General features: G+C 27.9%; 1 protein-coding gene across 1 annotated transcript in view; it reads right to left on the bottom strand.

Moving 5' to 3' along the window:
• Window positions 1-1,245: 1,245 nt before the first annotated feature.
• LOC107442009 (QRFP-like peptide receptor) overlaps window positions 1,246-17,636 on the bottom strand; it is a 184,137-nt gene continuing 167,746 nt past the window's right edge. The window contains exons 2-3 of the mRNA XM_016055445.3: window positions 4,772-5,261; window positions 1,246-3,692 (exon numbers count right to left, since the gene is read on the bottom strand). Of these exons, the coding sequence (XP_015910931.1) occupies window positions 3,314-3,692; window positions 4,772-5,261 (869 nt within the window). The 3' untranslated portion in view covers window positions 1,246-3,313. The remainder of the gene's footprint in view (window positions 3,693-4,771; window positions 5,262-17,636) is intronic.

Below are 17,636 nucleotides of genomic sequence, written 5' to 3'. Positions count from 1 at the left end.
TCCTATTTTAAAACTGATCAAATATCGATAATTTACTGATATATAAACCTGTTCATACAAATTTATGCTTTTATTTTGAATTAATAATACTTTATAAATAGTATTTTAACAAAGTTAGTGACGAAACTAGACTAAAACGATGTTTTCATCGCTTACACTAATGAAATATGTTATTTTATTTCGGTCAACAAATAATCAAATTCATACTTTTACGTTTTGGTTCGATCCTCAGGCAGGGCAGGGTAGACTCAGCCTTTCATCCCTTCAGTGGGTCGATAGATAAGTACCAAGCATGCTTGGGAACTAAACACTGGTGGTTTCGCGTTCGGCTGACCACTTAACCGGAACATCTGCTCCTGCACCCCAGAGCCCAAAAGGTCAAGAAAACTGAGATGGGCACAGTAGGCCTTGACCCTGTATGCGCGGGCTGTCGTACCGCTGAGTTTTAGTTTTATACTTTTATGTGCTCAAATACTTAAGTACTTAGATGTAAGTATGATTTTAGTTTTAAGCTAACATTAAGGCATACCCGAATTTCAGCCTTTTTTTAATGTTTTATAGTGGGAATGTTTTTTTTCTTGTATATGAATTTCTTAGAAATAATTACTCTAAATTAGCTCAAAGAAATATCATTCTAGAATATCTAAACGTGATATTAGGCCCCGTGGCTACAATATGGGGTGTATAATGGAACTAACTGCAAGTAAAAATATATTTTTACAGTAGTTATGTAGAAAATATTATCTAAAGCAACCAACTAACTTATAACAGTAACACGATAATCCAAAATAAATTATAGTTACTTTCGATCTTAATGTGCTTTCGTTTTGCTATTTACGTTATTAGGCACCTTCTACGAAGTTCTTTTTCCCCGTGCAAATTCCATTAATTTTTTTCTGGACCTTCAACTTTTTGAGGAAATATCCGTAAATTGATTTGATGCGGAAATATTCGTAGATTTATTGCTACTACTGGTTAGATCACGTGACTCCTATAATTTTCTAGAATACATTCTTTGCTACATTTTTACAGTTGAAAACAATTAACTAATTAATGTTTCCCTCAGAAAAGAGGATTATGTGCGTTTTGGGACATTATTTTTGAAGAAACAATAAGAGATTTTGTTTTTTAAATATTCAAGGATTTCTGATTTTTTTAAAATTTAAAATGAAATTTTACGTTATGCTATATTTATATTACTAGGTACTTTCCACGAATTCCTTTTCTCCCATTCAAATTCCATTATTTTTTTTTCCTGGTCCTTCAACTTTTTGAGGAAATATCTATAAATTGTTATTGCTACTACTGGTTCGATCACGTAAACCCTAAAATTTTGTAAAATAACTCTTTCGTTGCCACGTTTTTAAAACTAAAAAAAAATAATGAATTAATATTACCTCCAGCAAGGATTATGTCCATTCTGGAGTATATTCTTGTAACATTTTCGTTCTTTAAATGTTTAAATATTTTTTTTCATAATTTAAAATGAAACCTTACAAATTTCATACTAGTTTTTTTTACCGCTATGTTTATCAATAAATTTATCATACAACTCCTTTTATGCAAAATGTTTACGGATAAAGAATGAAAATTCTAAACATAACATAGAAATTGTTCGTGTAAAATTAAATAATTTATAGAAATAGCTGAAAACCAAGGATATAGTTTCAGAACATTTGATCATTCCAAATTTTTAAGCATGATTTTCTATTTAAAAACCATTGTATTAAAAATATATCATCATGATAAATTATTTTGCAACTTACACAATGACTAGACTCATTCGTAGGAGCTATAGATGTTAGAAATAATGCTTTAACAACCTTCTGGTTACATAATTTTATTTTAAAAAAAACTTCAGTCCTTCTCATGCTAGAGGAACTTTCGAGCTATGCATGAGTCAAAAGTTAAACCGAGAATATTAGTCATATTAATTTTATTAGAAGCTGTGGCTAAAATTGATATGAAACCAATTACCAACATAGATGAAAGTTAAAAGTGACTTGCCCCGAAAAAAAGCCTAATGTTTAATAAGGTGTAATCAATATTTTTTATGTTTCTATATTATTTACCTGATCTATTTTCAGGTTTCATACACTTATTTAATATATTTATTGATAAATTCAGCATTCAGTTTTAATACTAAAATCTTCATTTTTCGGTTTTTGTTAATTAATCCTTCACTGATGTCTCAAAATAACTACACAATTATTTATGGATATATAGCGAAAATTAAGATGACAGAATATTTTCAATTACTCACTCTTGAAGTAGCTTAGATGTGTAATTTATATATTTCTCTTTTATAATATTTAAATTTGGTAATTGAAATTTAAATTTCAATCTTATGCTAACAAATTAAATTTTTTGAAAAAATTATGGCGTATTCATCAGATGATTGTTAAAGCAAAATTGTTATGATAGTTATTTAAAACATAAAATTCTCGATAGTAGGTATTTTTTAGGGTCATAGCATCTGCAAAGTTGAATGCAAAGTTATGAATAAATCCATGGTAAAAACAAATTTGTTTGGAGAAATAGTCCTCAATAAGTCTAACTTAGAGCAAATGATAAACATTTCCGTTTCTTTTTAATAGATACGGGCAGATTCTTGAAACTTCGCCTTAAAGGAATTTTTAAATATTATGAATAATTCATATTATTTTGACGTATATAATTGATTTTTGTAAAAAGCTAAGCCTACTATGCTGCCTTCATTTCAATTTTTCTAGAAATTTAATTAATACAGCTTAGTTCACCTTCACTTTGAACGTCTCATTCCCAAAAAAGTTTTAACTTAAGTTTTTTAGTAAGAATTGCAGCCAAGTATTCAACGGTGCAAAACATTTTTGGAACATCTTGTTATTGTTTTTTCAATCTCATAATCTGCTTAGCGATAGAAAAGCATTAAAAATTAAATAGATGTAAGAGGCAAAATATATGTTATTATTCTCGACTTTAAAATAGACATATAGGCTTAGGTTTGGTCAAAGCGTAATCAGATCTTACTAAACTACCTATATACACCTCCTGATAAACTGTACATGCATTTAAATATAAACATTCAAAATACAATAGTACGAATTATTACAAATGATAAAAAAACTGATTGCAATTTTTTTTGACCCTGACGTTTCTTTCTTGCATTACAAAACACTTTACACAAACTTTATGATCGTAACAAGAAAAAAATGAATTTGTACAAAAGTTTAAAAACAACACATAAAATAATTAAGTAAACTATAATTTTAAAAATAACTGCTCAAAAAAGTTATTGGAACGTTTATTGACTATCACTGATATCATTTTTTAATCAGACACTTTCAGGTTTAGGGACCTTTTCACCCGCATTCCATCCACAGTTGCTGTTGACCGTTACTCGCAGCTGCCTACTGCTGTGCTGAAGCAGGGTGCCATCTTTCTTAACGCTACCACTAGTGGTGGCAGTGCTCGATGTCGTGGTGCCCTTTGTAATCTGGCGTGACAGGAGCCTGCTCCTGACATTTGAGCACCTCAACAACCTCATGACGCAACTGCGAAACTTGGAAGAGATTGCGTTGTAGAGAATTGGATTGATGGCTGAATTCATGTAAAGCAGCAATCTGCAAAAGTAAAGGAGGCTGTAAAAGGTCTCCATGCCTAAATGGGTGACTTCTTCTTGGGGTGTGATGATCATCCAGACAGTAAATATCCTGTAATAGCATGTTATGAATTAAATATGAGACATGTTTAACATATGTAAATGGTCAGAACATAAATAGATCCTATTAGGATTTATCAGTTTTTGTTCCAAATCACAATATTTTTAGCCTTAAGCATTAACATTTTGACCTGTTGCAAATAACAAATTTTAATATGAGTTATCTCTTATAAATATTATTTTTTCAAACTATTTGAAACTTAGTAAAGCTGATGTAGTACACAAATTATTTTAATATTTTTCTTTTTAATTTTACATTCATTTTTATAATGCTCGAAAATTCTAAGCTGTAAGGCATATAAAGTTCTGCATTTTCTTGAACTTCAAGATTTTTAATGATATATTCGAAACTTCGAGCTAAATCAACTGAAAAAAAGAGTATACAAATCTAAGCATACAAATCTAAGGTATACAAATATCGAAAAAAATCTTATTTTGGAATTTTTAGTTCTCAAGAACTAATGAACAGATGTCGATAATTATAATTTCTGGTTTTGATATATCACACTCAGAACTCAGTTTGAAAAAGAAGAAAAAAATATTTTCGAACTAAACTTCTATCAAAATACAAATAAATCGTATGAAGTTTTCTTCTTAAATTTTAAATACCATATAAAAAAAAGTACATACACATAATGAAGCGCTTTAAAATGCAATTACTACTTTCGCTTACCAAAGTGCATAAGCATTAGCTAAACTATTAAATTTTCGAAAGAAATTACTCTCATTTCCATCTACTGCTTGCAAAGTGCTTTAAAACGTTTTACACCAAAAATTTCATCTGTGCTAGTTTATACAAAAATTTCCTCAATACACTATTTTCGCATTAACTTGTTTGTAGGTAAAGAAAAACAACTGGGGAAAAGGCGTCTTTAGACGTCTCAAACGTTCAGTCAGATAAAACGTTGCTGGGTTCAGACCAATAAGAGCTTCCAAAACTAACGAAAACAGTTGTGAATATTATCACATAGATTAATATGATGGAAGCTTAATTATAATTCTAAATTCGATGATTATTAATGTCTAGTGAAAGTATATTAATGTATTTGACAAATATCATCAAATACTCACCTGAATGGAAGTAGACAGATAAAGAAACTTAGCACCACAGCAATAAGCATAAAGACGACTTGCTTTCTTGCTCTCATTTGATTTTCTTCACTTGAAGAAGCCAGCACCCTCCTACCTAACATCAAGTGCTTAGCTATGTGGCAGTAAACTACTAATAGCACCAAGAATGGTATCACGAACAAGAAACCGATAATACTCATGTAATACAACTGTTGCCATAGCTCTTTCACCATTTGTAGACAAACTGGCACCATGGTGTCATCGTGCATGGCTTCTGCCATGTGATAGTCTATGGTCATAAGTACTGGACTAGTGAGAAGCGCGGCCACGAGCCATATGATGCAGATTATGGCCAGAGCCCTCATTTGCGTGCAAGTGTAACCGGCTTTCAGGGGCTCACAGATGGCATAGTATCGCTCGAAGCTGATGGCCAGAATAGTTAAGATAGAAGCGTGAGCAGCTGTGAGTTGGACATAAGGAACTGCTTTACCTAAAATAAGAAAGAGAAAACGTTAAAAATAAGATTTGATATGAAGTATCTTAATGTCACAACCTTATCATTATACACCGAAGAGCCATTACATTATGACCACCTTGCTAATAGCATGTTGGACCACCTTTAGCCCTCAAAACTGCTAGCACCCACCGTGGCATGATTCCACAAGGTGCTGATAGGTAGTCTGAGGTATCTGGTACCAAGCGCTCACCAACTGGTACTGCAATTCCTTCGCATTGCGAGGGGGTAGCGTGGCAGCACGAATTTGGTTTTCCAAGTAGGACCACAAATGCTCTATTGGATTAAGGTCAGGTGAATTTGGGGGCCAAGACATGACTTGAAAGTCACTGGAATGTTCCTCGAACCAATCCATGACGATTCGACCCTTATGACATGGTGCATTATCCTGTTGGTAAACACCATCCCCCGCAGGAAAAACTGTTGCCATGAATGGGTGAACCTGGTCTGCAACTATGTTAAAGTAGCTTACAGACGTCAGGGATTATTCTATGAGGATTATGGGTCCTAATGTGCCCCATGAAAACATTGTTCCTGGGCGAGAAATCATGAAAACCTGGGCGAGCCCATTGTTATAGATGGAGGGTGGTCATAATGTAATGGCTCTTCGATGTAATTCACTGTCTTGTTACAGAATGCTTGCCGCTGCCGCATTTAATATTTTTCATTGAGAATATACAAACTTTACCGATAAAAGAATGCAAATTTTTTTCTAAGGAAAAATTAAAACATTTAATGTAAATTTCTGCCCCAAATATCTTAGTAAAGTGTAAACTGTTTTTGTGAAATGTCTTCAAATTCGATGTAAACATACGTAAACTTTGTCTATGAGTAGATGTATTATTTCGAACCACATAATTGATTTATATTTGAATAAAAAATGCACTAAAATAAATTGATAACTAAGATATTTAAGCCATTTACGCAAATCGAATCTTCCTTCGAAGGAAAATCAGATAACGTATAAAACGTTAATATTTCTCTTTTATTTTATCATCATAAAAATTTATATTCTACTATATATTGTGGAATACCATTTTATCATTATTTCTTCAAATTTTTCAATTATTGAGGATTTTTATGAATTTTTAACAGAACTTTAGATAAATCGATAAAAACTATAGAATCTTTTAAAACTAATTATGATTTCACAAGACTTAAAACATCAGCATAGATCATCCCTGGATGAAACTTAATTCCCAAGATGGGTAATTAGCATAAAAATAAAATTATTTTCTTCGATGATGCATAATGTACCTATTTAAATTTTAGTAATTTTCTCTAAACAGACAGAAATGTTTAAGACAAACCTTTCGTAGCTTCGATATTTTGAAGATTTTTCTCAATATCTGAAATGTGTTTTCAATGTTAAAAGGTTTTCTTAATATTCTTGCATTCCATTTTTTCATCAAATCAAAAAGGAAATTATAAATTATACGCTAGATTAATTTACATTTATGAATATTACATGAAAATATACTTGAAATGGATGATTTTAAATTATATTTACATTTGATTTATAATTTTTGAATATGAATATTTTCTTTTCATTTGATTTATAATTTTTGAATATGAATAATTTTGACAGAAAAAAGTTTTACTACTCGAATTTTTTTCTTAATCGTAGCTTAAATTCATTAAAACCTAGATACTTTTAAATATTTCTTTTTTATTTCCATGATCCAATTCTTTCCAAACTGTTTATTGAATCAATAGAAAATAATAAAAGTAATTAGCAACTGCTTTCTTATTAATGCATTAAAACAACTTATAAAAGTCTCTCATAATAGAGGTGAGAAAACATTCGTGTAAAGCAATAGTTCATAAAAAGTTGTTTTTCTTCATACCTTTGTACACAAAAATAGTGAATCAAAATTATCCATTTAATTTTAATTGATCTTGCTATTTAAGGCTGAAAAAGTAAAGTCTATAATTAAAATATATAATTTTAGCAGGCATTTTTTCTTTAATCATACCCTCCTTATTTATTCAGTCAATTTGTATTTATATTTCAAGTTAATTTTTTTGTTTCATGTGAAATTTTAATGTTTATAAAAAAAGTTTTTAATAAACGCTTAATGGTTTGGGGTTATTAAAAGAATAGTTAAGAACTAACGAGTTTTTGAATTCTTAACTAAAATGCTCATTAAAATTCTATTATTCTTTAAGGACGGTGATATAAGTTTCAAGAAAGGAATATAAAACACTTTTAATCACATGTGACAGTATTCTCCATTATAAAAATTAAAACTTTTAAATAATCACTGAAATTTTTATTAATCAAATAAAGCATACATTATATCACAAGAATTTAGTCATGAGATATGCAGAATTTATCTGCTTAAAATAAATATGCAGGCGTAAAGAAAATTACTGATTTTGAGTTATCTCTTAACACAAAAGAAAAGTTATTAAACCAGGGTTATAAAAACTTTTAATCGAGTACTGCTGCATTTTAATCAATCTGGGAATATTGACATAGTGTAAATGTATGAAAATTAATTTTAATAAAATAAAATAAACTTATTACTAAAACATTCTGAATTTAATTACAGTCTTATCCAGCAGATTTAAAATAAGCTATGTGGGAATATATTTCAACAATAAATATTGCTGATTTCTATTTCAATGATTATAAAACTCTTGAGCTTTAATCATTAAAGTATTTCAGCTAAATACGATATGCTGAATGTAACAGCTACGTTCTTACTAACATTCTGCATATGTTCAGCACACCCAGATATAATAAAGAAAACAATACAGTATGCAAAGAGTACTTGATCTTAAGATCAAATTTCGACGTTTTAAGATGCATTATTAATAATTAGAGTGACTAACCTTAAACATACTAAAGTGTTTGTGGTGACGATATTTGTCTTCACTAATTTACACAATCAACAAATTATTAGAAAACAACTGCATAAATTATTTATCAGCAAATTTGATATTAGAAGTTGCACATTTCTACACAAAATAATTTTTTCTTTTAATAAACGTATTATTTTTGCTTTGGTGGTTTAGATTCTTGATCCTTTAAATACTGGCAAAATACGGTCCCAATAATTCAAACAAGACAGCGGTCAAAATTTGAAGCCCCATTAGTTCCACTTTTTCACGCCGAATAATATGAAGTATTTCATATTTTAAATTACCATTTCTAAAGACTGGTTCCGATGTTTTTAGTTGAACAAAAAACTTACTTATCTTAAATATATAATATATTTAAATGAACCTTACCATTGAAAAGTAACAAATCAAAAGTAACAATCAAAAATATTATTTAATATTTTTTTTGTATTTAGGATAAACAAGTTTTTACTATCTTTCTTACAAAACGAAGTTTAAATATTGATGCTTAATTTTAAGTAGCTAAAATTAATACTGCTGGTAAGCATTTCTTATCTAAGTGTTGTGGATTCTTGTCTTAAGCCTCACGCAAATGCGTGCCTATATATCCATAAATAATATTTCTTGTTTTGTTTTCGCTCTCGGCAAGATTTTTTCCAACCTTTACAGACTCTCTCTTTATAGCACTCTTAAAATGACGTGAGTGCAAAATCTTATTTGTGGATATACTTCTAGATAATGGTTAATTTATAAATTACACTTTTTGTTTGTAGTTCATGCTTAAAAATAATTAATGAGAAAGTATGCTTAAACTATGAAATGAGAAAAAAATATGAGCAATACTGATTAGTAATGACAACTAATGCGTAGTTTGTTGTCACATTTTTATGCCTTAATGTAGAAATAAACAAAATTCTAATAATATTATATAATTTGATAATTCATTAAATTTGAAATAAAAATGTGTCAGGTTTAAGCCCAAGTTATTTTATAAACGAATTTTACTCATTTATATGTTTTCTTGCTCAATTCCTCCTTTTCATTTCCATTGTAAAATCTTTTTGTTTTAAGGTGTTTTTTGAAGGCTGATTTAACAGAAAAAGAAATGTCTCATTTTGAGTGCTCTAAACTTCAAGCAAATTTTAATTTTAAACTATTATTCTCTTTCTGAAAACTAGTGATTGCCTATAAAACAGACAAATGTCCTAAATATTTAATTAATTATTAATTCTTTTTTTTTTAAATAAATCTCCCATTTGGCGAGATTTTCTACCTAGATGAAAACCATTAAATAAATCTCTAATTTTGCATAACTGCATGAATCTTATAAGACAGTGGTTGAATAAATTTTTCACTTTATAAAAAGATTGGATCACTATCAATTTTTATTTCCAATGCATTGTGGCTTTTTCTGATACAGATAGTTTGTGCAATTTTCATGATCAGCATAGACAACTCTTACTAGAGAGTGATAAAATATAACTTAAATGCCATGAATACACAGCAATTGTTAAAAATGACATATTACTCGCTAAAAATCATTATTTAATAAAACAAAAAAGTCTTCAATAAACATAAGCCTTAAGTCAAAAATTAAAAACATTATTATAAATACTCATAAAATTATTTTAATTGTAGAAAACGATAAAAATATTACTTTACCTCCTAGAAAAAAAAGTTTCTTAAAGGAAAAAAGAAAAAGAACTAATTTTAAAATGAAATTTATCCTTAAATTGAGTTATCCCTTTTAAACTCTTAAAACTATTTACACGTAACTATTCTTTCAAAATAAGGGAAAAAGAAATCGATTTTTGTGATATTTCTTTCAAAAGTAAATGATTTATGATATCCTAGAAAGGAGTGTATCTCCTGATTTTTCTCTCATAGGATATTCAAAGCCTATGTACGAAAACAGAAATGACGTTCAGTATCTCATAACTTATTTATCAAAAAGCTGTTGACTAGTTGTCAGTATTAAAGAAAACTAAAATACGGATACATTTTTTAGAAAAATAATTTTTTATGCGATACATCAAACTACAAAAATAAATCGTAGAAGCAGAATTTTTTAAAATGCGCCATTCAATGAAAGGAAAAAAATTATTATTGCTTTTATATTTTAAAATTATAAAACCATTTTTGCCTCTTGAAATGTTGTTTGTTTAAAACATTTCAAAGAAGTTTGAAAAATTAAATTTAAGTTTAGTAAAATAAATCTGCTGAATTATTAATTACAGCTTAAAATTCGATTTCAATAAAAAGTGTTATGGAGCTATTTAAAACAATTCTTTTTATTCTTTTTTCTCTGTTATTATGATTATTATTATCATGCATTGCATGTTACTTTATAGACATCAATTAGATAATCTGCTGACTAAAACCCATTTTGACCTAGCGTGACATATATATCACGGAAATTGTGAGAATTCCATGAGAATTCTTCTGATTTAAAAAGGGATCTTTTTACATCAAACAATTTTTTTTTTATTCTATTAAGAAATCTAGTAGTAGCTAGCTTAACAAAATATTCATTTAGTTATAAAAAATAAGTAGCTAACAGTAGTAGCTAATAGAAGAAAATATTCATTCATTTTGTTAAAAAAAGTGCACCCTTTCAGGATGAGCTTTTTTGCGTCTCGGTTTGTGAAAAAAATGAAGCTTTAATGGGTTAACTGGAATAATCCGTTAAAATGTGGAATCAAGTGTTTCTTGCACTTAATGTGCGGAAAAACGGTTTCCACGGTTTAAAATTTCTTTCTTTCATTCTATTAACTAATTTGTTGAATGTTTTATTGTATTTAGTGATTTTCTTTACATATTCAAAAATAAGTAAATGACAATACGGTAATTTTTTAGCATTAATAATATTTTAAGATATTTGATTCTTTGCATTATAGTTTTTAAAGTGATTGATGATTGATTCTATCAACTAAAGTGTTGATCAGTTGATTGCTGCAGCTTGTTCCTTTTTTCAGATAGCGAATAATAAGTAAATTAAATTTTTTTGATTTAAGTGTACAGTGTGCAAAAACAAAATGGACCACCCTGCATAGCTTTTGATCTAATTATAGGATCTTCGCGTTCTAGGACTCAAACTTAATTGTTCGGGGGTGGCTTCAAATATGCCAATTAATTAATGCAGACGATATTTTAAGTTACGAAATTAGACACAAAAACTTACTTTCTTTGAAAAAAACATATGCATTGTTTGACGGATTTCTGATTTCCAAAATATAGGGGGTAGCTGCAATCTGAGAATTATGGTTCACATTATGGGGTCCAAATTTTGGCCAAGATATCCAAAATTTGGACCCCATAATGTAAATTTTACTTTTTGCGTATTTCGCGTTGTCTCGAGAAATTGTTTAGCAAATTAAAAATATTATACACTTAATTATAAAATTTGTTTATCCAAAGATAATTCCCCGCAAAAAATAAATTTTAATAAATATTTATTTATTTTTTAATTACTTTATTTAATAATGGTTGAAAAAAGTTTGAGTTGTAGGTATACAATTTTTTACATTATTTTAAATTATGTAATTTTACATGGCAAAATACTAAACATTCGAGTTAACGAAATCGATTGAATAGTTTCTGAAAAAGCCAATTTTAAAAAAGTCGCATATTTAAAAATGCATTTCTCAGGAACAATTCGACCGATTTTGCACAAATTATATATTTTTTCATACAAAATTACATACTTTGAAATGATTTTTTTTTTGGCACACTATACATAAGCGTTGTGTTTTTTCTAGAAAATATTTTATTTTCAGTAAAATGAAGATAATCTAAATTTGCAGATAATCCGTAGTAGATTATCCGTAGATTAACTTGCGTCTAATCTGCAATCTAGGGTGATCCGTTAAAGTGTGAAATTAAGTGTTTTCAGCAATTCACCTGAGTAACTTTATTAGTTTACTGAGTAATATTAACGGTTTCCGTCTCGCTAAAGTTTAAAAGTTTTTTTCTCTCTATCAACTAATTTGTTAATTGGTTAATTGTAGTCAGTGATTTCATCCTTTAGATATTTCATTCTTTAGATGTTAAAAAATAAATAAATGATATTATGTTAGTTTTCTTAATAATAACAATATTTTAAGCCATTTGATTAATTGTATTATAGATTTTAAAGTGNTATATATATATATAATATATATATATATATAATGTTTTTCTTGTTATAAAAATGGAAAAATGGAAAAGAAATGAAATCGCAAGCAATTCGCGATCGCAACGCTCGAGAACGCCCTCTAGCGGGAGCCTGTAAATATCGGACATGAATTCATCACGTTTTTATTCAGTTCCATCAGATTCACTGGCAAAGTCGGTCGCCATTTTTCTTGCACGAAATAAGAAGCAAAATTTCCCTAAGGAAAAAGTTGAAAAACTTGAAAAAATTCTCCAGAACATTGTTAAATCTTTCAAAAACAGAAAACGCCAAACATTTGAAGAAAATTCCTCAATAATTTTCAATTTCTATTATCAACAAACTTGCAACGGATAACTTCCAATTTCGCTATCGCATACTGTTACAGATGTGTGTTTTAAGGTAAAATGCATTTCTTCTGTCTTCAATTCATTACAAATTAAACTGAAGTCAACATTGCTTTCGTCATCCCAATAAATAAATATGAATTCAGAACGTCAAGAACAGCGATTGTCATAGAATATTCTTCTTTGTTATAGAACGTTATATATTTCTGTATCTATATAATTCGGAAAAGAACAATAAAGAATCATCCAAATTACTTGACATAGTGTCATTTGTGCTGATGATTAATAAATTTTTTATCGTTTTCTTGGTAAGTATTTTTTTGTTTTGAAAGAATAGATAATTTCAACTAGAATTCAGCTGTTCTGTTTTTAAGCTACATATTCAAATTCATATCGAGATCTTACAATTATAAAATTTTGATGTGTGGTATGTTATCTAAAAGTAATAAAGGGATAATCTATGTACATATTATTTGAAAATAAAACTTTCAAACGAAGAACATTTCATTTGGAATTCTGCGGATATATAAAGAAGGTAAGTGTCATGACTTTTATAATAAAAAATTAGCTTGTAAAATTTTTTATCTTCTTATTTGGTGATAGTTCTCTACAGAATGCTTTTTTACGTCTAATTAAGAACTATAAGAATAAAAAGAGAAACAATATGGAAGTTTTTTATTTCAATATGAGGAATTTTTAAAATCGTTTTTTTTATTCTAAGAATTCTTTATTTTGCGTTATTTAGTTTATAATTTTTTGATAAAAATTGCTGTTAAAATAATTGTTTTGAAAAATTAAATGGTTTAAAATTATGTGCTAATGTATATTTCTTGCATATTCTAATATTTGAAGTAATATGATTCAAAAAGTATGGAATAAAAATTCGGTACTTACGTAATAACGCCACCACAACTACAGATTTGACGGTTTTTAAGTGCCACTAATCTACACCAAAATTTTTGCATCAAATCATAAAATAAAACACTTTATTTAAAATCAAAGTAGTTTATGGGATTTCGGTGGACAATGGGCAAAATATTTCGCTCCTGAAAAAATAAAATTGCATCTTGTTCTATTTTTGGGAAATCCCAAAGACGCATTTTCGTAGCACTAAAAAATGGTAACAAAAATCGAAGAACAAATCATTTTGGAATTCTTCTGATTTATGAAGCAGGTAAGTGTTAATTTTGATAAAATAAAAAATTTTACTTTTAAGTAATTTTTTTCTTATTTGATGATAGTTTTCTATAGAATGGTTTTCTGCGTCCGATTATGAATCAAAAAAGAAAAAACATGAAAGTTGTTTATTTTAATGTAAGGAATTTTTAGAATTGGGTATAATATGAAAAAAACACAACTACTTCCACTTCGAAAATTTTACTAGGAATAACATTTACCTTTAAATTTAATTAATAAGCAGAGTTTTAAATATGCTTATTAAATTCATAAACCTAGATAAAACAACAAAATAAATTATTTCAAAAGAAACTAGACTAATACAATTCTAACCTGGTAAGTAGCGACTTATAACAACACACTTTGTTTAATGTTTATTTGTTGCTAGAAATCAGGTTCGCAGAAAAGTCTGTTTGCTAGTTAAATTTAGTAGGAATAACACGACCTGTGACGTAGGCTATAGTATACCCAATTGGGTTTTTCTTTTTTGCTTTCTATCGTAAGCATTCTTTATTTTACCTTTTTTAGTTTCTAAATAATGATTTTTATTGAAACTTGAAATTTTTTATTAAAAATTTTTGTCAGAAAACCTTTTTTACTAAATTAAATTTCATAAAATTATGAGGCTTATGTATACTTTTTGTTCATTTTAATTTTTGAACTAATATGATTCTTAAAACTATGGAATGTAAAGTTTAAATAGGCCTTTCATGTTATATCATTAAATTTAGTAAAACTATTTTTCGGGCATTAGGTTTTAACTCTTATAAGAATATACATATTTTTTTTCTGTTTATTTGCAAATATTTCTCCGATGTGTTTTGGATGTTCCTTCTCTAAAAAAAAGAGATACCATTTTGTTTTCGTTTTGCATAAGAAAGGATATTAAACATTTTTCTTTTTTAAATTTAATTAGCCACGATAAAAAGGGAACGTTGCAATGCTACACGCTGCATTAAAGGCGTCTCTAGAGTAAATGAATGACTGTTCATATAGAAATTGCAGGTATTAGTCTCATACAACAACGCCCCCTATAGTTCGTTGCGATCGCGAATACTGAATTGAAATTCCTAATAATAAAGAATTGTAAAGAAAATTTTCCAATTACAGTATTCTTATCTTTGCATATGAATTTGCAAAGAAAAAAAATAATAAAATTGGTGAAATTAAGAAAACAATTTTATCGTGGTATTTAATTAATTTACTTATAGAAAACGATTATAGACAAAATTATATTTATTACACAGCAAACGATAATTCCTTTAAAACGATTTCTTTTGCTTTAAAAGAAATCAAATTCGGATTTGTGGTTCAGTAGTTATTTTCTCTTTGATAGTGAATCGTTAATTCTGGGCAATGTTTTTGAAAAATATTAGGCTTGTTTTTATTTTAAACAAGTTGGATTTATTTTGACATGGTTGGTTTTATTTTAAACAAGTAAAATAAAGCAGGAAATAAATGAAGAAAAAACTTAAAACGTCTTTTTGAAAATCTCGCAATTTCATGTAAAATCCAAGCAATCGATTTAGAACAGACAGAAAACCAAAGAATATTTTCAAATAATCAAGAAAGTTCCCTCTGTCACTATAGCATAAGAATCTGAATCAATAAGCAAGTAATTTCAGTTGTACTACTTCATTCTTTTATTTTGAAAATAATTTGAATATTTTTATAATGTGAATGTTTAAAACTAGTCAAATGATTTTGAAAAAGTACTAAGCTGTATATAAAATTACGAAAATAATTCTTTATGATAAAATTAAATTCATCACAAACAATATTTTAAAATCATAAATAGTAAAAGTTTTTTTTGAAATCTATATGAGTCTCGATATCATAATGGTAAATATTTCTCATTATGAAGGGATACTGAGGAAGAGATATCATTCTAAAGGTGAAAGGCGTGTAGGTTTTTAATAAAATTTATACGATTTGTGTTTTATAGATCTTGCTTTGAATGAAATATTAAGCCGTAGTTTCTTGCCGTAATCTTTAGCCTCGTATACTACTTGTAAGGCATCGAATATGAACTAAAACTAAACATCGAATATGAACTAAAACTAAACATCGAATAGATACATTTATTCATAATTTGTTTTTTTGTAAATGTTCAACATGAAAGTAAACTTTATTTTTGAAATACTTTTACAAATGAAAATTGTTGATTTATGTAATTAATACTTTGTTTCCCCCAATACATTTAAAAAAAAAAGTAAACAATATTGATCAACTAATCTGTAGAGAAATTGAATTTCCTCTAAGCCTTAATTTAATCGTATTAAAATATCTACTATAACTCTAAATACTGCATTTTTTGCTTAAATAGCGGCATCAAAATTATTCTTTTGCAATTACCTTCCTTCCTAGCGCCAAAAATTTAAATCACTCTTTTTTTATGCTTTAAATATTTCTACTAAAATTCATTAGTGAAAAGTAGCCTTTAATTTATTTTTTTATTGTCCTAAGCATTAACCATACGTTCTACACTAATTAAATTTGATATCATTTAATTTTAATTACCAAATTTTGAATCGTTGCAAAATAAAGTGAACATTCTCTTACTTAAACTATAAGATGTGAATAAAAACTGCTCCATATAAAAGATAAAGTACTAGGGAAAAAGGTTACTTTGAGTTAAATGTTTGATTTTTAATCTTTAAAAACTTGTAGTATCTCAAGGATTGCTGAATGAGCCTCAATTAGACTCTTCTTGGATACATGGACCATCATATGTTTTAATAAGGGACCGTAATTATTTTAAATCACTCCGATTTTTAGAATATAAAATGGATTCAAAATACCATCACATGAGTTTTTTTAAGTGTTTAAATTTTGGGGACTATGCGACAAATTTTGTTCAATATATTGGTTTTATCATTTAAAATTTAGTTAAGAACGTTGAACAAATTGGTATACTTAACAAAATAAATGTTTTTTGATCTTTATTAAATTTAAATAAATAAATAAATGTTATTTTTATCAAAATTAAATAAATTAATTTTGCTCCTGAAATATAGCGAAATTCGCAAAAAGTAACAAAAACTTTTATGAATTATTCAGAAATGCGCTTTGAAATATTCTCTAAAATAACTAATAAACATGTTTAAGATGGTTATCTCAGCAAGCAAGGAAGATTGATTGTGTGTGAAAATTCCTTCGATCATTAAATCAAAAATTATTACAATAAAAATTATAAGTGTAAAACATTTTTTAGTCGACTGAGAACTAAAATAGTTTGTAAGACTGAGGGGAAAATGTAGATCAGACATAACAAGAAATATTTGAATCGCTGCGTTTGCTTTCTGATCAAAACCTGCTTGATTGTCCACTGAAACAAAATGGAAAGCGACAATTATTAAAAACACTTTCAAGATTCTCCCGGTAATAAAACAGATTTCGGCGTTTCTTGCTTCTACGAGTACCTCCTTCTTACTTCTTTAATTCTAATTTTCCATTAGAGAGACATAATGTCATTTTCTATGAATTAATCACACAGGTAAAAAATAAGTCGATCTCTTTATTTCTGCGGAAATGGTGCTACAGTTGCTTTTTTTTATTAATACTGATAAGATTTCTATAACATTTTTGTTCCTTTCTCGCTGAAATATTGATTTTAATGTGTATACTTTTCTTACTTCATTTTTGACAATAATTCTATAATTAAATATTACGGAACACCCTGTACGGTTGTGATTACGGAGCATCCTGATTAGGAAACTATATTTATAACCATGTAAAAATAAAAATGAGGCGTTAAGACTTTATGCTTTTCTCTCTAAGAATATTAAGTATAAAAAAACATTTATAAAGAGTTTGTATCAAATATAATAA

Source organism: Parasteatoda tepidariorum, chromosome 1 (assembly GCF_043381705.1).
Source record: "Parasteatoda tepidariorum isolate YZ-2023 chromosome 1, CAS_Ptep_4.0, whole genome shotgun sequence".
In the NCBI taxonomy this organism is placed as follows: Eukaryota; Metazoa; Arthropoda; class Arachnida; order Araneae; family Theridiidae; genus Parasteatoda; species Parasteatoda tepidariorum.
This window is presented reverse-complemented; position numbering and strand designations above follow the sequence as displayed.